The sequence below is a fragment of the Lotus japonicus genome, chromosome 3, assembly GCF_012489685.1.
Source record: "Lotus japonicus ecotype B-129 chromosome 3, LjGifu_v1.2".
Lineage (NCBI taxonomy): Eukaryota > Viridiplantae > Streptophyta > Magnoliopsida > Fabales > Fabaceae > Lotus > Lotus japonicus.
In genome coordinates, this window is record NC_080043.1 from 39,008,720 (window position 1) to 39,034,786 (window position 26,067).

Here is a 26,067-nt window from a genome sequence, read left to right on the forward strand (position 1 = left end):
AATGACATAATCCATATAATCGAAATAAAAATAACACTTCTAATACAAATATAAATATGTAATGTAATGGGCTGAAAGTGTTTCAATCCCCAAATATGATACCCGAACCGATGGTGATCAGATTCAGTAAAAAAATCTGAACCGAACCAATGATCCAATCTCATCCATCATAATGTGTTTGGTTCGGATCAGTTTGATCAGGTTCATGGATCAGACCATACCCATTTACACCCCTAATAAAAATTGTAGTATCTAAAATAGGAAGTATTTATTCAATTGGAATTTTTTTGGAAAATTCAAAATAAAAAATAATGATGCTGAAAATTTAAAAAATTCAATATTTATTTTTATTTGAAATAATTACGAATATTTATTATTAGTATTTAGTATATTATTAATTAAAATAAAAAAGGATTCCAATTATTTTTATGAATCATATTTGCAAAGTTGTAATATTTTTTTTTAATATTTGATATATCTTAAAAAAAGAATTTAAGGGAAAATATAAATTGAATTTTTTTTACAATCAGAATTGATTAATTTGCAAAAAAATTAAATCTAATAAAAAAAATTTAATCATGGATGAAATGAAATAGGTTCAGAGATGGTCATGTATTGTATCATCTTTTCAAAAATTTGGAGGGGCTGAAAATAATATTATTTGGAATTTATATCCTTACTTTGATAGTTTTTATAAGTATTACTTATGTTTTATTATTAAAAAAGAATTTAACTCTGAGTGTAACAAAAAATAAAATAAATGTGGTTACTGGTATGTGGCAATTTACTTTTGTTGATATATTATTATTTTTCTAAACATTTTTTAAAATTATTAATGTATTGTGTATGTGGCCATAATATTATTAAACTTAGCAATTCATGTGATAAAAAAAGTTGAAATAAAATTTTTTGTTTTCGAGGGAAAATGAATTACTTAAGAGGAGACATGTGACATAGGTCTTGTAGAAGAAAACATTCTTTTCATATTTATATAGATATAGAAAAATTATTATTTGGAAAACGTAGCTTTTAAAATAAACTCTGAAGGAAAGAATCACCTTCTTCAAAACATCTAGTTAATTATCATGAAGCATCTGCTACCTGGAAGAAACATTAAAGAGGAAAAATGTGTATGGCACTAATTTTTTTTTTTTTTGACAACATAAAACTTTATTGAATAAAAAACCAGCATGAGAACAACCCTCTCATGACAATGGGGAAATTGTAATATACCAAAGCAAAAAACCCCCTTAGAAGAACACCTTAGAGATTATGCCTCATTAAAACCTTACTAGGAAAAACCCAATTGGGATAAAAACCTAGTGAGGAAAAAGAGTACATAAATCGCTAAGGAGCCTTTGTGTCACACCTACCAAATACATGGACTGACCAATATCCTCCACATTTTCAATATGAAACACTAACCCCCTGATACCTTCCATGTATCATAGCAGCAATGCATATTGTCTATATTGTTTGCATTCAATAACCTCCTAAAGCCTTCCATAATTCACTCCATCACTGTCTATATTTGTACCTCATGTACCCATCGTGAACTAATGGCCATGTAACAAAATGTCATGTTAATCACTTTCTAATCCAGCATCAAAGTTTGCAACTCAAAGTTGCTCACACCATACAATACCATACCAGATCCAGTAGATACCACAAATTGCAGGTCCAAAAAACAGATGGAGACAAAGTTATCTGTTTAACCAGAATAAAACACCAATTCATACTCAAACAACATATCAGTGCCTTAGAGTGAATCCATATGTGACCTGCAATCTAATTTCTCTCATTGCTCAAGCACCTGCCATAGAGTTACACGCCCATCTCTACCACTCTTTGCCAAGAAGTCTGCTACCTCATTTGCTTCTCTCAGAACATGGACAACACCCAAGCAATTGACCTCAGAAATCAGCCAATCTATTTTGCTCAGGATCTGATACAGCTTCCACGGTCTTCTATCACTATTCCTCACCCATCCTACCGCCAAAGTGGAGTCACTCTCAATGACAACCGTCTTGAAATTAAATTGTTGGTAGAAAAGAAGAGCTTGATAGATAGCAAGTACTTCTGCCTCATAAGCCCACATTTCTCCCACTTTCAAGGCAAAATACCCCACAGCCACCCCATCATGATTTCTCAGGACTCCCCCAATGCCACTCTGCCCCGGACTATCCAAAGTCGAACCATCCACATTAAACTTAAGAATGGATTCCGCTGGAGCCACCCACTGTAGCTGTTTTCGAATTTTTACTGGTTTGGGTAACACAATATGCTGCATTCCTACTGCAAATTGAGCTGCGGTATACAGACACTTTCTCCACCAAGCTTTTACCCACCAAGACATTCTTGCGATATGCATGTCCCAAACTGTATCAATGCAGAAATCCTTGTTATTAAAAACTACTCCATTCCTCTCCAGCCACACTGTCCAGACAAATGCGTAAGGGATCATATCCCACATAACTCGATCAGATATTCTTCGGAGATCCCCCCATTCCATTAATAAATCTGCCAATGAGTGAGGCATTGCCCAGTACACCCCCTCCCTCCTCAAGATTGAAACCCAACTAGGCCATATCAAACTACAATGCAGAAATAGATGTTCTGTTGTTTCCATTTCAGCGAAGCATAAAACGCAGCACCCATCATCAGGCAAGACAATCCCTCTTCTCATCAAATTTGCCTTTGTAGCCACCCTATTTTTCTGTAGTTGCCACATAAAAGTACACACCTTTGTGGGCACCAACTTCCTCACCATCCTTGGCACTACCCAACCAGCTTCACAAAACCATTTATCCTCCAACATACAACAGAGACCTTTCACAGTATAAATTCCCATTGAATCACCTTTCCAAAATAGATTATCCGACGTACCGACAGGCACCACTGAATGAATGAGTTGCTGTAACATGTTATAGTGCTCCAATTCCCACTGAAAGAAACCCCTTCTGAACTCCAACATCCACTCCCATCTGCCACCCACACGTTTCCCCACCTCCGCCACTGCAGACTTCTTCTGTGTTGACATAGCATAAATCCTTGGAAACATAGTCCGTAGAGCAATCTCACCAACCCAAACATCATCCCAAAACCGTACACCCATACCATCCCCAACTTTACAAGCTAATCCGTTAATGAATTCATTGACTCCCACAGTTTGCTCCCTCCACAACCCCAATAAATCCCTTGTTATACAGGACCCTGAATTCACACTCACTTCCTCCAAATTCAGCATGATATATTGCTCCATCAGTCCATATTTTGCACAGACCAATCTCCTCCATAACGCATCCCTTTCTCTACCAAAACGCCAAAACCACTTAAGCAGTAAAGCCTTATTTTTCCACTCCAGAAAACCCAACCCCATTCCCCCATACCGAACTCCCTTACACAAATCCTCCCATGCCACCCATGAAATCTTTCGATTTCCCACAGAGCCCCCCCATAGGAATCGACGCATCTTTGCCTCCATCTCCCCTATCACACCTTTTAAAGGTATATTATCCAAGCAAAAACATTTTAAAGAAGTACCTATAGCAAATCAACTCTGCATATGAATGAAACTGTTGGAAATGGGCGAACATGAGTATGGTGGAGTGAATGAGAGGGGAAGAGAACGTGAGTGAAAAAGAATGTACCTTTAAAAAATTGTTATTGCATCTGAACAAACTCCTTAATGCAACCAAAGAGAAACATGAATGAGTAAAAATAATGAAGAAACGTGAGTTACAACGAATGGGAAGGTCTCGCGTTTATAATTTATAGTAAACAATTAAGAATTACAATTTAAATTAGTGTGTCTTAATTGCTAACAAAAAATATATTCTGATTTGATTTTTTATTATATTATATTAATTAGAATAATTAAATAAGGAATTATTAATAGTTTTTTTCATTCCATGGAATGATTAGGAGTTGATATCCCTGAATAATGGAAAACATTTAAAAATGTATTTTTATAATTGAATCACAAAATTGATTGTGTTAAAGAAATGATTTGAATTTGAAGCACTTGTTAATTTAAATGTTTAAAGTATTTATAAAATTAACTAAATAATTAAAATATGCGAAGTAGAGAACTTGAATACGGGGCATTACAATTTCTTGACCAATATATGCACATATATCTTTGTAACAATAAGAGTCATAAATGTAGTAAAAATTATTTGGTTTAAATTGCTCTTTATATTCCTTAATGAGATTAATTTCTATGCACCGACAATGTAAAAAGTTTTACACCATCATTCAATCACAACCTTCCATTTCCTATTTTTAGATATTCTTAAATTCAAAATTAATTGTAAGCTAACCAATTGGAGGGATGTGATTGAATGATGGTGTAAAACTTATTTACACCGTCGGTGCATCGAAATTAATCTCTTCTCTTCCTTAATTAACTAATTTGAATTCAAATTTGAAAAACTTTACTTATATAAATTATTTAATATTTGTAAATTAATTAAAATAAATGATATAATATTTATATGTTGATATTTTTGAATTTCTTATTTTTCTTATAATATTTGATATATTTAAAAATATTTTCAAGTAAATTTTACATTAAAAATATGAAATTTTATAATAGTAGAGAATATTAAATAGGGTGAGAGATGATCATATGCTTTTCTTTTTTGAAATTTGCCGAGATGATCATATGAAATAAAAAATGTGGGAGTACCAAAATTAAAACTTTAATTAAATAAGACAATAATATATAGGGTGGGTCTTGATTGTATGTTGTGACAAAAAAATAGAATTATTTTTTTTCTTGGAGGGAATGTGGATGAATTTGGGGGTGTCATGTTGAAAACCATTAGAATTAGTTTTCAATTGTTAATAACCACTGCATCAAAATACGTGTTTAAATTCTTTTAAAAAAAATCAATAAAAAAGAATATGGGTTTCAATACTTTTTTTGTTAATATCTCTTTTTACATAAAAAAAAAAGAAAACTGAAAATGAAAATTGTAATTAAATTAGTCGTATTGTTTAATTTTTTGAATGTTAGGCATGTGTTTTGTTTAGCATTGATCGTTATTAAAAATAGGAAAACATTTCTAATTTAGGTAGAAACTTAATGAGTTTGGCGGTATTAACAATGGTTGTTTAGATTCAAAAAAAAACAATGTTTGTTTAAAATATGAAAAAATTTTAAATTATTTGAATGAATTTTTTTAATATAATTGTATTGCAAATCATCTTTTCTTTGGTATTATTTTAAAAGCTGTGTTGTATTTTTTTGTAAAAAACAAATATGGGGTTTTTTTCTGATAAAAAAAAGGGTTTTAAATTATAATTTTGCATTATTTATTTATAATGTTAAAACATTATGAAATTTTTATTTTAAAAGCTGTGTTGTAATAATTTTGTATAAAAAAAAAGCTGGGTTTCAATATATTTTGCTGTGAAAAAAATTAATAAAAAAGAATCTGGGTTTCAATCCTTTTTTTGTTAATATCTCTTTTTACATAAAAAAAAAAGAAAACTGAAAATGAAAATTGTAATTAAGTTAGCTGTATTGTTTAATTTTTTGAATGTTAGGCATGTGTTTTGCAATTGTTTCAAATTTATAATAATAAAAGAAAACTGAAAATGAAAATTGTAATTAAATTAGCCCACAACAATTATGGTGAGTCATGGTTTTATGTTGGGACAAAAAAGTAGGATGAGTTTTTTTTTCTTGGAGGGAAAATGGAAGACTTTGGGGGTGTCGTGTGTCATAGGTTTCTAGAAGAAAACCTTATTTTCATATATATATAGATATAGTTATAGTTATAGGTTAGAAAATAATGATATTTTAAATTAAAAGTTTCAATATTTATTATCAACACTGCTGTTGGAGTTGCACATACAAAGGATTCCAATTTTTGGTGTGTATCATATTTTTGAATTTGTAATAAAAAATTAATGTTAGATTTATTTTTAAAATAATTTCAAGTTATTTTTATATTTAAAATTAAAAAAAAAAAGAAAAAGATTCGTAATAATACTTGAATTGTTACAAACTTTCATAAATATAACATTTAAAAATATACATTCAAGTGTATCATATGGAATAAGGAATTATTAATAATAAATGAAATTAAATAGGGTGAGAGATGAAATATGTTGTAACAAAAAAAGTGGGATGTCTTTTTTTTTTCTTGGAGGGAAAATGAATTATTTAGGAAGGGACATGTGGCATAGGCTTCTAGAAGGAAACATTATTTTCATATATATATAGATTGTCATTATCAAAAAGTGAGAGATTGTTAAGTTTAAACGCATTATAACGTTTTTAAAATCTTATTTTGATGATAACAATTTTATAGAAGTTTCATTGAAAATTAAACTCATTATAGCATTTGAATTTCAGGAGAAACTCAAGTAAAAGTTATATGCTTCAACATTCAATCATCACAAAAAGAAAAGCTTCAGAAGCTACAAAACTATTTAGGAAGCAAACCGACTCTCACTCAAGATCCAAGTCTCTGACCGTCCAATGTCACATCATCAGTCAGATTTATTGAAGACAAATTTTGAGCGCCAAAGTTAAAGTTAGATTGCAACCAATTGCTCTACATTTGAATCAAAAAACAACCAATTGACTCATATTCAAATCGTCATATAACATGAGGACTAGTTTACTTCAGCTAAAGGCACGCTGACCAACAAGGGAATAGTACAAGTCGTCAACATCATTTTTCTCAATTGTCTCATGTCCGAAAAGTAGCCCAAGTCTATCACCACCTACTAGCTGACAAACATCATCTTTTCGGCTAAAGGATAGACTTGCCTCTGACCTCGCATTTAATAAAGCTACCAACCAAAGCCATTTGAATCAACGGTTTGATCTTACTTCACAACGGCTAAGAATAACGGTCAGATTAAAGCTCACAACGGCACAACACTAGCAAGCGAGTATAAAAGGCACTCTTGAAGAAATAGAGAATTAATTCAGAAAGAACAAGAACTCAAGCATTCATTTCTATTATCTCAAAAGCCTTCAAATCATCAGCAGAAAGTTTCTAAGAGTCAAACACAAGCCTTTACTTCTACAAGTGAAAGAGAGAACCTCGTACCGTAAAAGAGTCAAATCTTTTTATTATCTTCTCACTTAGATTCAAAACTCTTAAGTGCACCAAAGTCAAATCTGAACCCAAACACTTAGAGTTCCAGTGCCATAAATTCTCTATCATTACTCTTGAACGAAGAGAAACCCTGTAGAGTGACATAATCTTTTTAACATTGTTGGAGAAGTCCTGAACAATACTTGTAGGAGGAGTCATGTAGAATACTTGGAGAAGTTCGTGATAATACTTGTGGGAGAAGTCATGTTCAATACTTGTATTGGAGAAGTCCTTGATACTTGCTAGTGAAAATCTTGGTGGTGGCCAAGTACTGGACGTAACTCAATTGTTTAGGGTGAACCAGTATAAATCTCTGTGGGTTGATCGTTCTGCTTTACTAACTTATATTTCCGCTGCACTAAACGGTTTACGAAAAGTCATACTTAACGTTTTCTTAAAAGAACTAATATTTTTTTCACGAACCCTAGTTTTAAAACGTAAATTTCAAGTACACAATTCAAACCCCCCTTTCTTGTGTTACTTATTTGCATCTCACATACATCATAATAATAATTAAAATAAAGTAATAAATAACCTAATAATGGAAAGTGGGGTGTTACATTTTTTGTCGGGTCCTGTCATATGGTTGTTTTTTGGAGGGCTTCTATTGCTGTCATTTGGAGGTTTTGTGTCTCGTTTATATTCAGTTGGGTGTGTCACCCCTTTTTTTCCTTTGAGAAGGGGTTCTCAGATTTTGCTGATCAAATATAATCATTTTGCTTTAAAGAAATAATAACATATATAGAGGAAATAAATTTCCCCGAATTTCAAGGAGATTATTACTTTACAGTTACCCTAAGATTTTATATCAAGATGTTATTATATAACTCTTTTTAAAGTTATATTCCTGAAAGTGAATTTTTATGCTTCCACAATTTCAACCTCTTGAATTTTTATTTTATTTTTTATTTTATTTTTTTACTTTTAAAAGTTCAAGTTTTGAAAATGTGAAAAATTTAACTTGTGAAACTTGACATTTTGGAAGTTTATTTTGCAAGAAAATAATTACACTTTTGGAAGTTCAAGTTAAAACACACAAAAGAGTTTGTTCATGAGGGTGAAGTATAAGACCATTTACAATGGTTTGTTTAAATTACACACTCTCAACATCACTTTTTCTCTTCCCAACACTCCACATCATCTTCTTTCTCCAATTCAATACTCTCTCAACAATTACCCACTCCAATGATTTTCATTCAACACCATACTCCACCACTCACCCTACCCCACCACTTTTTTATTTTATATTTTTATTTAACTTTATATTTTTGTTTTTATTATTTACATAAAATTACAATTATTGTTTTAAATTAAATTAAAACAATAAACACTTAACAATTTAATTTTTTTTAAATATAAACAATAATTTATTTTATTTCCTTAACTTAAAAATGGAAGACAACAAACTAAGCACACAATAATTTATAGAGGAAAGATAATAAGATGGTGAAAAAATTGGTTTTTTTTCTGTGTCCAAATCAAACGAACCAAGTCTCTATTTATAGAGGAAAAAAAGTTATGAATTTTGGTTAAAAAAAGTTTTCAAATTTTTTTTTTCAACAAGATAATTCAGTTTAAAATTTTTAAAAACAAAAAATCCCCACTCAGATTCTCTCTCCTGCCTTCTCTCTCCTCTCCACCATTCAGAAGCCGCCACGTGGCACCAAGCACCCTTTCAACTTTGTTGAACACTCTCAACATCTCACTCCTCCACCTCATCCTCAACAAACCCTCAACAACCACTACAAACCCTCAGCAACACTCAACATCTCTCTCAACTCACCATTGCATATGGTCTAAGGTGCAATAGCATGTAGGTCTTGCACCCATGCCATACATACTAGGGCCAATGGGATGACATCACCTGTCAATGGGGAGAATGAGATACCGGTTTGTTCTGTTAAATGGAATTTTTTATTTTTTTTAATTCTAATTTGATTATGACACTAAAGCCCCTTATTGTGTGCCTCAACCTTTCTCCCTCAACCTTCTTTGATCTCTTCACCTGCAAGTGTGCCACCGCGGCCAACTCCGACTAGCCACCTCAGCGGCTGCCGCAATATTCCGGCGCGGTGGTCATGTTTCTTCCTCTTCTTTTTTTGTTTTTTCATTCTCCCCTTTTCTTTGTTATCCATCAACACAGCACGATATGATCAATAATCATGAAAGGCCAAAATCCAGAAAGGCAAAGAAAAAACCCAGTGTTTCCTCTCATTGTGAAAAGAGCTTTGCCTCGTCGGAATCGGTCATCTCCAAATGACCCAGATCTGGTGTTGGATCTGGGTTTCGTTGGTGGTTTGGGCGATGGGCTTCGGATCTGGCGGCGAGGAAGAGGAAACAACGGCGTGGCGTGGTGGTTATGAGGCGTTAGTGAAGGAGGATGGAGTGTTGGCTGCTCCGGCGAGATCTGTTCGCGGTGGCTGGTCCATTGAGGCGTAACGATTGTGGAGAAGCATGATGGAGGCGAACAAACGACTGAGAAGAAAGGAAACACGGTGGAGAAGACCTCGCCGGAGAAGAAATGAAACGACTGAAGGAGCAGAGAGAGAGGGGAGAGGAAAGTGAAAGAGAAGAGACTTGCTACTCAGTGTCCAGCCTTGATTCACTTGAATTAAGCCCCACTGTCTGATACCATTGGATTAGCCATCGATCTCCCAGTCCTCATATTAAAAGAAATTGCATCTGAGCTGCAATAGGTAGCATGCAATAGACCTGCTACATTTGAGCCAAGTGCTACTTTATAAACATTAGGGACCAAGTAATTTCTGAGATGAACACTGAGTCAAACATAATCATTATATTAAAATTTATGATTTTTAAAATTAATTAAAGATCAAGAATAATGTGACAAACCAATCGAACCACCTTCTTACAAGTCCATCGTCTATCCTTGATTCAAGATTGAAAACAATAGCGTTGTTTTCGAAGAATGCTTTAGTCATGGTGGATTTGGAAATGACGCAGTTGATCCAGAAGAAAGGTTTGAAATAGTTGCTAAAGCTTTGATTTTTATTGTTTTAATTCAGGATATGTTTCCACATCCCAATTTTGTTTGTGATATTAACAAGTGAACATTTGAATAGGAATCTGTTCAGCATCAGTGCGGTGATTGATGGAAAGATGGGATTTTGGAAGGGAGAAGTAAATGAGATCTGGTAGCAGCAGTAATGGAAATGTTGAATTTGGTCAACCAATGTAATACGGGTAAAACTGGTACTAACTAAATCATTTAATATTTCATTTTTTTAAACCGGTCACATATACCTATTATAGTAGGTATTTTTTGGTCTTACATGGTGCAAGACCTAGGATGCACTTGCACCCTAACAGCCACCATTCATGAACAATAGAATTTTTTTTTTCACAATTTGTGCAGAAACCTTAGAAGGACTTGATTTTCAATAAAAACTCACAGCCTCAAACTTCAAATTTTACAAAACACACAAACCTTGCATTCCATCCATCCCTATGCATGAGTTCTCCTAAAAAATATATTAAGAGTTCTCCAAGCTAGCTCTCCAAAAGAGATGAAAATGATTTTTTTCAAGAATACTTAGCTCTGTTTTCGCTCTAAGCACCAATATCCAGTATTAAGTACATTGCAAAATTGTGAAATTTTTATCGAAACCTTCGCACCGGCACTAAGCGCTAGAAAACCTCTGAACAAGGGTTTCATTGTATTATATTCTCCCAATGTTTGGCTACGCGCCAAAGAATTCAATTGAGTTGATTACGTTCTTGTTCGCTCTATCGTGCTCGATCACGAGCTGGAACTCTCCAGCTTGAAATTGGGTGGGATCGTCGTATAGGAGTGTAAACTCAGTTGAATCGACTGTCCCACCATGCTCAAAGAAGACTCGTTTGGCTGAGCTACCCGGTTTCCTACGACTAGTGAATGACCCTCCTCCGTCCTTGCCTTCTTTCATCGTTGTCGTCTAAGGTACCTTGCGTTGTTGCTAAACTCTCCTCCGCTTGTGTCCACATCATCTGAGCTTGCATCGAACGAAGAAGGAAGAAAGATGAAGAGCAAGGATAGACTTTTTTTTTTACTGTAAGGTGATAGTTGTTGCTTGAGAGGTTATGTTACGGACAAAAAAATTCAAAGCTCAGTTATAGATTTTTATCTAGAAGCTACTCTGAACCAAGGCAAAGTTGAATTATAATTTGAGGTCCAAGGTCTTTTTGTCTTTGGTTTATTTTAAAATTTCAAAAGAAAAGAAATGTGTTAGGGTGTGTAGAAACTAAAATCTCGAATTGGGTTACCCTTAAGTACATGAATCTCGACATCGGTTTCGGCCCATGTGCTTTCAATCAATAACCAACCAACAAAAACACGACAGGGCCCAAAATAAAAAGAGAAAAAAAAAACAAAACATTGCTTCCCGCACGTTAATCGCCAAACGTCGTAGCACATCGGCAAAGGTTTCACCTCTCTGACGAACCGGACTCACCGCACCCAACCTAAATCACCACCACCACCGCCGTTTGTTTACTCCGAACAAACAAATAACCGCACCGCGAACGCGAAATCATCATGGACTCCCCCGCCGGAGCGCCGCCGCACCCCGTCGCATCTCGGCCGTCGCCGTTTCCGGCTCGCGAAGACTGCTGGTCGGAGGAAGCCACGTTCACCCTTGTCGACGCCTGGGGCGAGCGCTACCTCGACCTGAACCGCGGCAACCTCCGTCAGAAGCACTGGCAGGAGGTCGCCGACGCCGTCAACGACCGCCACGGCCACGACCGGAAGGCGCGCCGCACCGACGTCCAGTGCAAAAACCGAATCGACACGCTCAAGAAGAAGTACAAGATCGAGAAGGCTAGGGTTTCCGATTCCGGCGATTACGCCAGCACATGGCCTTTCTTCCGCCAACTCGATTCCCTCATCGGAGACACTTTCCCGGCGACGAGACCCTCCCCGCCGTCTTCCTCTGGCGGCCGCCGTGACAGTCCGCCCATGAGCTCTCCTGCCTGGACGCTCGTGCCGGTGGGCCGTCGATCCGCCACTCTGAAACGTCCACCGGCGACGACGACTTCGCCGGCGAATTTGGACAACTCGTACCTCCGGCAGAAACTGTCGGCGTTCGCAGCGGCGGCTGCTGCGGCGGCGGAGGCGGAGAAGAACAGTGAGAATTCGAATGGTTCAAAGGGGAAGAAGAGGGGAAGAAGGGATTGGGAATTTGGGTACAGAGATGTTGCAGAGGCCATAGAGAGGTTTGGGGAGATATATGAGAGGGTGGAGTTAGCAAAGCAAAGGCAAATGATGGAGTTGGAGATACAGAGGATGCAATTTGCTAAGGATTTGGAGTACCAGAGGATGCAGCTCTTCATGGAAACTCAAGTGCAGCTTCAAAAAATCAACACCTCCAAGCGATCTTCTACCCCTGGTGAGGTTTTTTTTTTCATCTTTCTTAATTCTTACCTATGTTTGGATACCGTTGGCGTCCCGGCGTTAGAATGATGTTTGGATGGAACTTTACTAATGATTGAGATGAATGTTGTTTTGTTTATGTTGTTGTTACTGTTAGAATGATGTTTACTTGATTTCTCTGCTTAATTGTTGTGCTTGAAGTGTGATGTTGTGAGTGGTTTTAATGACGGGAATGAAATGTAACATATGGACACATGCAGTTTTCACTTCTGATTCTGATAGTTGTGACTGTGGTCAGGTTCTGCTATTAAAATGTTATTAAGAAGTAAAAACATGGGAACTGTTTTTTCTTCGTTAATGAGAGTGGGGACTAAGGTTGATACTCCGTAATTTTCTTATTACAATGAGTAGTTTAGGAACTACATCACTACTTTTTCCTAATCCCTGTGCTTATCTGATTAAAATAGATCGTCTCTGATCAATCTGTTTGCTAAAGGTAAAATTGTCTTCAGTTGTGTTATTTCTAGTATTTGGCCATTTGGGTCATTGGGATGTAAAGAAATTACACTTCATGTCTCATTGGATGTTGGTTCCCAATCTTAAGCTTTGTTGCTGAATCACTGTGATGTGCTTTCTCACTTGGATCTATTCCCAATCTTAATCTTAATATTGATTCTTTATTCATTTTTAGTGCTACCCAACCCAGTACCTGGTACTGAGGTTTTGTCTGATTTTTGGCATATGATCTGAAATAAATTGTACTGGCTTGTGCATTGATAAGCCCAATAGGCCCAATGGGTCGTGGGTTGCATGTTGGATTTGTGGATTGGGTTCTACCCGGTGGCCCAAAACTATAGTAGTACCTAGCTATCTATTACATTGTTAATCCTTTCAGTCTCAGCATAACTTCAGTTTTCACTGACATACATACATTGATTGTTGATTGTGTTAATTTTGTGTATTTCTTTCTCCCCAAACAGATAGTTTCTCGTAGCAAAACGGTGATGGAGACTCATATTGAGAAGAATATATAGATATGCAAGCATACTTAGCCCCTTTTTAATGGATAAAGAAATTAGGTAAGATATTTTCACCGTAAGGTTCAATTTCGGTTGTATTTAATTAGTGCTATATTTATATTCATGTGAAGTAAAATCAACGAAGTGATTGTGAATGGCTGTTCAGTTGGAATATTGTTTTGTTTTATCTTGAACGGAACTTTCGTGTGTTAAAGTCACGATATATTGATTTTGGTATAGGCCTTTGTTTTTTTTCCTGTTTTCGTTGGTAAAGTAAATAAAACCTACCACTTTAACAATGGAGGATTGGTGTGGCCACTAGCCAGGCGATGATAATTGAAAATTTCAGATGGTTGAGGAATTGAAATGCTCACTAATCAAATAAGGATTGTCTAAATTAATTAAGATTTAATTTAGGTAAAATCACCCTAGTTTAGGTAGCCTAAATAATATTTTGACATATGTTTTAGAAATTCTAACTTATGATACATGTTAAAATATTATTGGATAGCTTAAAACTAAATTGATTTTACCAAATACTAGTAATGATCCCGTGCCTTGCACGATTTGAATTAGAGTACTTTGTTCGCATACATCATACCTTTTCATATTTTCTCTCTCATTTTTTTTTTAAATATGTATATCACCTATTTAAGTTTTTTTTTCTAATCCTAGTTACATTCTAATTCCTTTTTATTCTTCTAATTTGTTATGCTTTAAATCAATATACCAAATCCATTTTAATCTTCCATATGTATATATGAAAACATAATGCAAAATTTTCGAGTTAATTTCCAAATCAATCTTTTAAAACTATTTGATATCAATTTTTTATGACATATTTGATATCATTTTGAACGTAAGATATAAGTATCAACATACATCTTAATAATAGAAAAATCATAATTCACTTTGATTAATTATTCTAATGTCATTAAAACTATTAAATGTCAAATTCATACAATAGATATTTTTGAAAAAAATTGTAAAAAAAATTCACAATTGACTTTTGGTAACTTCTAATTTCATTAATACTAGTAACTATTAATACATTAATTATTTTTGAAAATATAAAACTATTTAATATTTAAATTACTAAAAAATTATAAAATATAAATCTGATATCATCTACCTTTTAATTATTGTATGAGAGAGAGAACATATGAAGAAAGACATAAAATGAGGGGTTGACTTTGTTAACTATTCTAATTTCATTAATAACTATTAATACATTAATTATTTTTGAAAATATAAATTATTTAATATTTAAATTACTAAAAAATTAGAAAATATAAATATAACATCATATTCCTTATAATTATTGTATGAGAGAGAAAACTTATGAAGAAAGACATAAAATGAGGGTTGATAATTGTCGGAGTTGCCACTTTTTGGTTTCGAAAATAGTATAAAATATATGATATGATAGGATATGATTTACAATGATAATTTAGACACCCTTCAAATAATACATCATTGTAATATTGACCAAAAAGGAATTATAAATTCTCTTACATTCTTATAATATTGACCAAAAAGGAATTATAAATTCTCTATGCGCATTAAATATTTTTAATTTTAATGTTTTAATTTTGTGCGGGATAAAATAACTTTACCAACAACGTGTTGATATGATGATAAGCAAGCTAAACTCGCGTGTAAAGATGAGACTACAAATTTGAATTCTTGAAGTAACATTTGTTAGGACTTAAGAGACACATGTAACCGTTTTTTAAAGTAGTGACATCCATAAAAATAGGGATAAAAATTACTTTGACTTCTACTTGGTCGAAATTGGATTTTAAGATAGTACAGGTTACATATCCTCTTAACTGTAAAAAAAAAGTTAATTATGTCAAGTTTTATCTTTTATTTTTATTTTTATAAATATCTAGTACCCGATCATCCTTTGGATGCCCCGCTAGATTCGGAATTTAGTTAGAACAAGTTTTATCATCTAATCATTACTTTTAATTTTTATTTCTTTAATTATTACTTTACAAAAATCAATGGTTTTTCCACCTCGATCAATATATTAAAAAAAGGGGTTAAGGATCATACTAGTCCCTGTGTTTGTAAAAACGTTTGATTTTGGTCCCTCAGTCAAAAAACCACCAGTAACTGTATTATAAACCGCCACTAACTGTAAAAAAAAACCGCCACTAATCGTCATTTTTTTGCTAAGAGACCAAAATCAAACACTTTTACAAACATAGGGACTAATATGACCCTTAACCCTAAAAAAAGCATGCTTTGGCCTTCGTTATGTATTTCACCTTAGGGACGTTTATCTAACATGTAAAACTATATATGTGATTAAAATATTAGAGCAAATAGCATCTATGATTGGGCTTTTTTTTCTGAATGGCGTACAAAAAATTATTAATTGGGAAAAGGGGGTGAAAAAAAAAAATTAGCTGTCTGGGGTAGTTTCTGACTTGTTATTGTAAGCATTCGAGAGATTCCTTGCGAATGGTAATAGGACAAACTACTTTTCCAGAACTGAATGACATGAACGACAGCTTTTTCAGGTTGAACAGTAGCCATTCGCAAGCTACCTTGCGAATCCTAATAAGACAAGGAGAATCTGGTGCTTTTTCAGTGTACCAGGAGAGATTCTCCTCCTTCCCGATGCAGTCTTGTGTTTTGACTGAGGAACAAGAGGCATACGCAACAAGGCTCGCGAATGACTGACATGCTGCGGTGATGGGTGAGACGGTGCAGAGCTGCAGAGGCATGCAATGGCTTTCGCAGCCTGCCACGCGAATGGCATGTAGGCCACGAAGATGGATTCGCAACTGAGCTCGCGAATGGCTTGTCGGCCATATTGAGCCATTTCTGGCGGTCTCAAACCCCTATAAAAGGACCCCCATAAATGTTGAAGTTATTTTCCATGCATGCTCGACTTCACCTCTCCAACTCTCTCAATTCTCAACTATCAAGCCTCATTTCTGAACTCTCAAGTGATAAGTTTGATACCTCTCAAGCTCTACCTACCTTCAAACTCTCTCAAGTGTAAAAGTCTCTATATTGTTGGTAATTATTTCTAACTCTATCTCTCAATCTTACCTTTCAAATATTTTAGTTTATCATTTGTTTTTGAGTCTCAAACTTTATTTGATGCCTAATTTTCGGTTGCATGTAATTACTTCATGAAGGTTTTGTAAATGGCGGATGAAGCAGTGCTAACTCTCGGTCCAAAAAATCCGACGTTGTTGGTGAGACAAAACAAACATGTGTCGGGATATGTTTGGAACCAAACAAATAAGAAAGTCTTGAAGTTGAGATTACCCCACATTCCTTTGAATGGTGTCCCTCGACAAATCGAACAATATGTTCGACTGGCTGGATTTTACGAGGCCGGTCTATGTGGTTCTATCAAACAAGACAAAGTGTTGATATCAGCACTGGTGGAGCGTTGGCGGCCCGAGACGCACACCTTTCATATGCCGTTTGGAGAGTGCACCATCACTCTTCAAGATGTTGCCGTTCAGCTGGGACTAAATATTGATGGGCAACCTGTTACCGGGGTGATGTGACTGGTCCGATCTCGTTATTCGTGCGCTAGGAGTCACTCCACCGCAACGTGCTATTAGAGGAAGTGTTTTGAGATGGTTAAACCAGTGTTTTGATTTTCAAAACCTAGGTGCACTTGAGCCGGCATAAGCTGAATTTGCTACAAGAGCATTCATTTTGCGCCTGATTGGCACTTTCTTATTACCCGACCACTCGGGATCACATGTGCCTCTAAGATATCTACTACTAATAGAGAATTTAGCTCTGGCCTCCACGTACAGTTGGGGTTCGGCCGTGCTTGCAACTCTCTATCATGAGTTATGCCATGCAACCGGTTATGAACGACAAGAAATCGGTGGTTGTACTTATTTGCTCCAAATATGGGCTTGAGAAAGGATTCCAATGATTGCCCCTGAAACCATACCGATATTGCCACTCGGCTGCCCCCTCGCAGGAAGGTATGTACATAATTTATAAGTAGTTATATTTATTTGATCACATAAATGCGACAAAATAAGCCGTTAATAAATCCTTAATAAATTTTATTTCAGGTGGGGAAGAAACCCAAATCGTGAAGACGTTGGTCGTCAAACGAATCAAATTGATTTGTGGCGGATCAAACTTGACGAACTGAGAGCTGAAGACGTGAGTTAGTTATGCTAATATTATATTACGCTAATATTATATTATTTTGATATCTTGTCTCAATCATTTTATGTTTATGTTCTTAATTTTTTTTCGTCTAATTTGGATGTGTAGTTTGTGTGGAGGCCATACCTAGATCATGTTATAAATTCGCTACGGGAACGGTGTCGGCAAAGTATGCACTTGTGGAGATCAGTTGTGCCAATGATATGCTACACCTTTGTTGAGTGGCACCAACCGGATAGAGCCTTGCAACAGTTTGGCATGTTTCAGGGGGTACCTGACTCACCATATCAAATTGATAAAATGCATGACATAACTTTGTCGGGGAAGGAACATGAAGATTGGGTTACAGCCATGATGCCCTTTATATAGATGTGGGGGCAAAGACACCAAATGACGATTGAGCAACCCGTGGTTAATACGTTAGCTAGCCCTAACGACCGTTACATGAAGTGGTACGCCCAACATTCCATTTGTTGGCTGACGCGTCAGAGTTCGACAACAGGGCAAATTGTGATGTTATATAACCTTTGCTTCTCTTTGTTCCTACGTTTGTAAATTTTGAAATACTAACTTTTTATTTATTCACTAATGTAGGGTGAACACATTCAACATGTGTGGTGGACTTTCTGACGTCGGTCGCGGTACGTATACACCTGAGGAAATGCAAAGCCAAGCCGCGCGTTGCCTTACATTATGCCACCAGCTGGACAGGATTACTGTTCCTGCCGCGTCAGTTCAACTCATGCCTACGGACTTACCACGTCCCACACATGTACCACCTGTTGGAAGAGCAGAAGCACAGGGTTTGGGCAAGAATTGGAAAGAGGTGCATGCTCAGGATGTGACTATACATGGAGGTACTCTACCGACCCGAGATGGTGAGTACTCGTTGTATCCCCTACATCATGGTGATTCATACCGGTAGTACTACTTTGGTGGTGGGTCGAGACAGCCTGCAAATGAGTCAGGGTCATCTGGTAGTTCCCAACACTACCAAGAGCCACATATGCAGATGCCGGAGTCACAACCATATTCTGGCTCACAGCCATACATTCCGGACATGCATTTCGGTGAATCACAGTCACAACAATATTTTCAACAGGAGCCTCAGCCGATTTATGACCAGTTCAGGACACCGGAAATGCAGCACATTGATCCCCAAGGATGGAGCACTATACCTGGATGGGGAGGCGGTGGTGTAAGTGAAGTGTTGGATATCCCCCGAGCTTCTGACGTGTTGAACCCCCGACCATCATTCTGGAATGTTGCAAACCCAGATGCGATCAGCCATGCACATGCTAGCTTTGTGTTTGACTTGAACCAAGCATCTGGAGTAGGAGACAATGAGTCCAACATCCAACATGGATTTTCTTACGGCCAAGGTAGCCAACATGAGAACCAAGCAGAACAGGAGGGTAGGCCATATCGAGTAGCGAGAGACACACCTTGGCCTGATTGCGGAATCCCACCGAACTCATCATTGATCTATTGTATTATTTTTGTTAATTAATGAATAGAAGTGAAAAACATTAGTTTAATCATAAACTCATTTCTCATCTTGATCATCATAATTAATACAACCTCATAACAGTTGTGTACTTCCACTACATTATTGGGGCAAACACAAAATCAACAAACACACAACAAACACAAGCAACCCAAACATAAAAACAACCGTCAAACACAAGAACATCCCTCACACACAAGAACAACATCTATCTCTGTAGCGAAACAGATCTTCGACTCGATTGAGGCTCCGTCAAGTCCATCTCATTTCTTATTCGAGTTGACCTAGGACGACCCTTCGCCCTAGCCGTGGACGGATTTGGAACAATTCGATCACCTTCCCTTGGTGGCATGTTCAGATCATTGCCAATGGGATACCACTGTCCTTGATACGCATCCAATATTCTCTGGAGCGTATAAACAGGGTCCACCAAACTCCAATAGTCTAAACTTTGATGCATACAGGCAGAGATTGCGTGGTCACATGGATACTTGAATGTTTGAAAGCGCCCACATTCGCATGTTCTATTGTCCAACCGTAGAGACCATACATACCCATTGCGATGCCTGCGCAGGTTAAAACCTTCCTCCACCTCAAACCTTGTCCTATCGATGCTGTACGTGCGCACCATATGAGCACCTGCGAGTAGAACATTCTTTTCTATGGCTACAATGACCTTTTTACAGAATATGTGGCCAGCGGCCTTTTCACGAGCTGCTGCCTGACCTCTCTGAACAAAGTAATTCACCATCCTCCCGTACGTGCATTTCACCAATGCAGTTATAGGCATGTTTCTTGCACCCTTCAACACTTTGTTAATGGCCTCAGATAAGTTTGTTGTCATATGGCCATATCGACGCCCACCCTCATCGCATGCTCGACTCCATGTCTGATTGTCAATGCGGTCAATCCACTCTCGGATAGCTGGACTTATTCCTCGAAACCGATGGAGTTGTCTCTGAAAAAGATATGGACAAGGCTCGTAACCTGCACATTTTAAAACAAATACAATCAACTTGACATTTAACCAATTCAAGTTTGAATAAATGAAGATACGCATGTGGCTTACCCATATTGATCAGGTCAAGCTTGTGCTTCACGTTCTTGAACGTACGATTAAAATTGCTGGCAATGGGGCGGATGCAGTAAACATGATAAGCGTTTGGTGGTTTCCACCCGTTAGCGGGATTGCGTACTGCCGCCTTGATGCCAGCGTGTCTGTCAGATATCAAACATATACTCTGTTTTTGGGTGACCTTCATACGTATCAAACGTAGAAACCATGACCAGGAGCTCAGATTTTCCCCCTCGACAATTGCAAATGCAATTGGCAAAACATTGTTGTTCCCGTCCTGTGTTGTTGCGATGAGTAAAGTTCCACTATACTTGCCGTAGAGCCATGTCCCATCAATCTGTATCACAGGCTTGGAGTACTCGAAAGCATCACAACATTGTTTGAAGGTCCAAAACACACGTTTAAATGTCTTCGAACCAACAACTACATTACCATTACAGTCGATAATGTCACTCGTGGATACTGCGTAATAGGACCCAGGGGAAAACCGAAGCATATAATTCAGCCATCTAGGGAGCAAGTCATATGACTCTTCCCAATCACCATAGATCTGTGCAACCGATCTCTGCTTCGCTTTCCAAACTTTAAAGTACGATACTTTATACCTTGGCACACCAGTGATCCTCTCTTGAATAAGAGAAACGGGTACAATAGGTTGGGTACGTACCATCTCTGCGACATTAGAACAAAATCATAAGTTACTAAGTATTTTTAAGGGTAACAATATAATAATCATTAGAAAAAATTGTACCAAGAATGAATGGACAGATAAAGTTGAAGGTATGAAAAACGGTAGAAAGGGGGGGTTTGAATAGAGTTTTCAAGATAAAACTTCCACCTTAAAGATTTAGGCAAATCTTTCGAGAATTTAAGTGCTTAAGATAAGAGATAGAAAGGCACACAAGGATTTTATCCTGGTTCACTTGATAAATCACTCAAGCTAATCCAGTCCACCCGTTAAGGTGATTTCTTCCTTCTTAGAATGAAGGCAATCCACTAATCAGGTAAGGGTTACAACTGCACTTGAAACCTACAAGTGACTAACAATTACACTGACTTAGCTCACACTAAGATTCACTCTCTTAGTCTTCTCTAGGATCCGATCAACCTTGATCTCCTAAAGGAACTAAACAAACTGTTTAACAAATAATGTTTACAAGAGATTTGCTTCTAAAAAGCTGATAGTAAACACAATGAATTTCAGATGAAAGAATGCTCGGAGGTTTTTTTAATATAGCTTGTGCTTGTGTAAATTCTTCCAACCGCATCTTTCAAACTTCAGCCTCTATTTATACTCCAAGGATTAGGGTTTGAACACTGCAAGAAAATGCTACCGTTGGAGGGCAGTTCTGGAAATTCCAGCTTCTGCTGTGTCTGAGACTGTTAGGTAGGTCGTCAGGAAGGTACAGTTGCTTTTGTACTTGGATAGCGACTTGACCTTTAAACCTAGGAGACTTCTGATAAGGGGAATGCTTCATGTTGGAATTTGTGAAGCCGGTTGATCAGAGTCAGAGGGAAAGCCCAGATCCTCTGACCATTGTATCTTCTGATTCTGAACTCAGAGGGAAGTACATGGTCTTCAGAGTTTCTTGCTTCTGGACATCAGAGTTTCCACTATTCAGCTTCTGGATCTTCAGAGTTTTCCACACCATCAGAACATCTGAACCTTCAGTGTTGCTTGGTTGTCAGAACTTCTGGATCTTCAGAACTTCTAGTGACTGAGTCCTTATCAGAGCTTGTATAACTTCAGATCTTCTGAAGCATTTCTACTGTTCATGCTGAACATAGATGTTGCGAAAGCGTTGCTTGGGTCACTCTTTATGCACAGTGCTTCTGATTTGTGTGAGATGGAATTGAGGTCAGAGCCTGTAAACGACACACTCAGAAAAACACGTTAGAGTACCATAATTGTTCATACTCAAAAGTTAACTTGTAATCATCAAAACATAAGAGTTGTACTACTAGATCAAAACTTGATCTTACAATCTCCCCCTTTTTGATGATGACAAAACCAAGATTTTTGATGAACAATTCTTAAACAATAAACTGAATTCACTCAGAGTTTAGGGATAGAGAATCAGACTTATCCTGATGTGAATAGTTTATCTTGCTTAATCTGAATCCAAGTCACAGCTTGATTCTGAGCATAGCTCCCCCTGAATCTAAGACTTAATAAAAACGTTAGAAATGTCTAGATTCTGAGCTAAATAAAAATATAAGAGTTCAGAGTGAAGTCGCATGACAAGGATGAAATAGAATAATCAGAGCGCATAAGTATTCAGAGTCAACGATAAGTGGTATCAGAGTCAACTATATATCAGAGTCAAAATTAATCACTTCAGAAGAAGTGAAATGTATTCCTTGTATTTGCCCCACGACACATCTATGGTCACAAAGGTGGAACTCTTAAATTCTCCAAAAGAAAAATAAATCACACTAACACAGCTTACACATCAAAAACTGGGTGTACTCCCTCTTTTTGTCATAAGCAAAAAGTGTGGGGTGTGAAAAACTTAGCTTGAAGTGCAAGGTACTCCCCCTTAGAGAAGGTCTAAGTTTAAGAAAACGGAGAAAATAAACGATGCATGAATGAGAGTTAGGCGAATTAAAGAAAGGAGTTAATGCAAGAGAAGAACGTTTACCACCGGCCAGGGGAGTAAAGAGAACTTCAGTTACCAAGGACTTATCCTCGAGAAACTGCAGGAGCAATAACTTCCAAGACGCAAATGAAGCTTATATAAAGCGAGTTAGAAACGGGTAAGCTTCACACTCAATCAATACCATCAAAGGAAAAAAAAGGAAATGGCATCATACATGGTAGCACTAGAAGAGCTCAGAAGGAAGGCCTTTGTGGAGGATATGTTCTTAAACATACGGCACCCAGAGGGTACAACCACCATATCAGAGCTGACAAGGACACTGCTAGAGGAGGACCTGCGTCCAGAGTTAAAGAGAGACTTGGAAGAATTCCTTGCCTTCGTGGAGGAAGTGCAAGAGCTCAGCCAGCTTGAACTGAAGCTGCTGGAAGAAAAAGAGATCTTGGAAAAGAAGCTCAAGACTTCAGAAGAGATTCTGGAGAGGGATGAGCTAAAAGACAGTCTTAACAACATCCAGTATGCACTGGAGCGTCTGGAGAAGGAAAGGTCAGAGCAGCGCCAGGAGTGCAGAAGAATGAGGAGGGATCCTCCATTCTAGAATTTAGGGAAGATAGAAAAGAAAAAAAAATGTATGATGTAAACGCAGTTTATTATGAATAAAGAAAATTTTGCAAACATAATGTCAAATATATATATGTATGATGTGCAAAAATAACGAAAAGACATAACAAAATAATAAAAAAAAAACTTAAAGAAAATAAAACTAGGGTAAGAAGAAAAACGAAGAGATCCTAAGACTAGGGTTTAGCAGATCGACGCAGAAGTTCCATCATCATTTCCTTCATGTCTATTAGCATAGACTCATGAGTATCAAGACGCTGTTCCATGATGTCGAGTCTGGACGAGCTTGACTGAGTAGAACTGGAAGGAACATTCTGAGTAGCTTGAGGAGCTGGAATGGAAGCAGAAGCAGCAGGAGTAAACACTACTGGTGCAAGTGCTTGGCATCTAAGAGCTTCAGCCTCAGCTTCAAGTCGTTCTGCCTCTAATCTGGCTTGTTCAGCTTGAGCTGCTGCTTGACGTGCAGCTTCTTCTGCTTGCTCTTGCTTTCTTCTGGCCTCTTCAATAGCTTCAAGAAGCTTCTGTCTCTGTTCTTGTTCATGAAGGGCCACCCTTCTAGCAAACCTTTGTTTTGCAGCCTCGATCCTCTGACTTCCCTCTGCATTCAGGAGCTGCATCATAACTGGAACTTGAGCCACTAGCCAAGTGCTCAAACTGTTCCACTCTTCAGCCACATACTCAGCATTCTCGCTTAGGTCAGTCTGACCTTGCACATTGCGTAGCATCAATGAAGCTTCATGATGGAAAATATTGATGCACTCAGAGAGAGATGTGGGTCTGAGGTGAGTGTAAGGAATTATAGAGAGGTTGGTTTCAGGAGAGGCTGGGTGATTGCTGCTGTGAGCTTCAGAGGCACCTTGTGGAGAGCCAATGTTAAAGGATTGAACATGAGGTTCAGAGGCTCCAAGGTGTGGTTCAGAAGTTTCAACCAGAGGATGGGGTGATCTAACTGAGGAGTGGTTAGACACAGATTGTTCTGGTTCGGGTTCTGGTTGAACTGGCTCTTGTTGGTCAGGGGCAGGTTGAGCTTGTTGAGCCAAAGGGTCTGCCTCATGTAAAGGATTGGCCAAGATAGGTTCATCTGGGTCTACTAGACGTTCAGGTCTAGGGCCAGGATATCTCCTAGGGCTTGGACAAGTGAGATAATACTCTTCTAAGGTAGACACCTTTTCTTTTCGGACCTCCATGAATTTTCTAATGGATTCAGAGTTATTGGAGGGAGAAGAGTCAGCAACATTGGTTGGGAAGGATACAGGTGTATAGGCTGTGGAAGAGTCTGTATCAGTGGTTCTGGCAGCAGGACGTGCTGATGCTCTGGGAACAGAGTGATTAGACGTTCTGGGTTGTGGTTCTGATTGTGGTTGGTCAGTAATGTTAAGTTCAGGACCAGAGGGTTCAAGAATGATAGGATCTTGTTGGATTGTGATGGGTGAGGTTGGTTCATCTGGCCTAGATGGTTGGTTCTGGAGAAAATTCCAGAGAGGTGCTTCATTTGGAGAAGGTTGAAAAAATGAAGACCTTGGGGAATGTGGTGGGGAGGTGGTTTGGACAGCTGGTTGGGACTCAGAAATGGGAGGGAGTGGATTTGAAGATTGTTTGAGCATGGCAGAAATAGGGAGTGCATCAAAGAAATTCAAATCATCATCAGAAGCAACAGCAGACTTACTTGATCGCGCTGATGATCTAGTCACTCTGGCAGGAGTTTCAATCCTTCTGATCACTTCAGCAGCTAGTTCCACCCGAGTAGGCTTCACCACTATTCTAACCTGCTTCTTCTTCTTCTTGGCAGGAGAAGGACCATCCTCATTATCACCATCATCACCATCATCTGGCTTGCTGGTTTCATCATGTTTTCTCTTGGTTTGACCAGCCTTCTTCCTCGTGTTCAGAGAGACATCTGATTCCTCAGATGATTCTTCTAAGATCATCTTCCTTTGAACTGGTCTCTTGGGAGAAGAGTCAAATTCTGGAGCTGGAGGAAGCATTCTGTAGAATTCATCAACATCAATCTCAAAGCCTTGATTCCTCAAATCCTCAACAAAGCACCTGATTGCTTCAGGGTTGTCTGCCTGGGTCCACACAGGAAAGTCATTCAGAGGGACTCTTCTTTTTCTGATTTCAGAGGATGTGTCTTCATGGGCAGGAGCAATCTTCTTCTTGACCAGACCCATTTTCTTCAGAGAATTTGCAGTGAAGACATCACTGACAATGGTGGTCAGATCCTCTGTGCATCCAGCATTGACCAGATCTTGAATGAGGCCGCTCTCAATGAAGAGATCAGACAGCAATCTCCCAAAGGGGATATACTTGATGGCGGACTTGATGGAGGCAATAGTCCTTGACTTCCTGATGCATTCCTTCAGGTAAGAGAACAAGAAGAAAGGGAGGCAGAGTTTCCTCTTGTCTTGGATGAAGACTAGCATTGCCTTCTGGCAGAAGTTGATGTAATCTGGGGAACTGCCCTTTGGCCTTTGGTTGATGCAGTTCAGCAGAATCTTGTGCCAGATTCTGAGCTTGGGATGGAGATCCATCACTTTGTAATTAGTCTTGCCCGGTTTGTAGTTGGTGTACAGGGCCTTGTTGGTCTCATCT

General features: G+C 37.5%; 2 protein-coding genes across 2 annotated transcripts; both read left to right on the plus strand.

The window, feature by feature from the left end:
* Positions 1-11,366: 11,366 nt before the first annotated feature.
* On the plus strand, positions 11,367-13,762 carry LOC130742513 (trihelix transcription factor ENAP2-like). The gene is made up of 2 exons (XM_057594610.1): positions 11,367-12,505; positions 13,470-13,762. Exons 1-2 carry the CDS (start codon positions 11,656-11,658, stop codon positions 13,481-13,483), a joined length of 864 nt encoding a protein of 287 aa, XP_057450593.1. The 5' UTR covers positions 11,367-11,655; the 3' UTR covers positions 13,484-13,762.
* A 2,913-nt stretch (positions 13,763-16,675) lies between these two features.
* LOC130744115 (protein MAIN-LIKE 1-like) lies at positions 16,676-17,047 on the plus strand. Its single transcript, XM_057596306.1, has one exon. The coding sequence runs from the start codon at positions 16,676-16,678 to the stop codon at positions 17,045-17,047; it is 372 nt and encodes a 123-aa protein (XP_057452289.1).
* Positions 17,048-26,067: the final 9,020 nt, after the last annotated feature.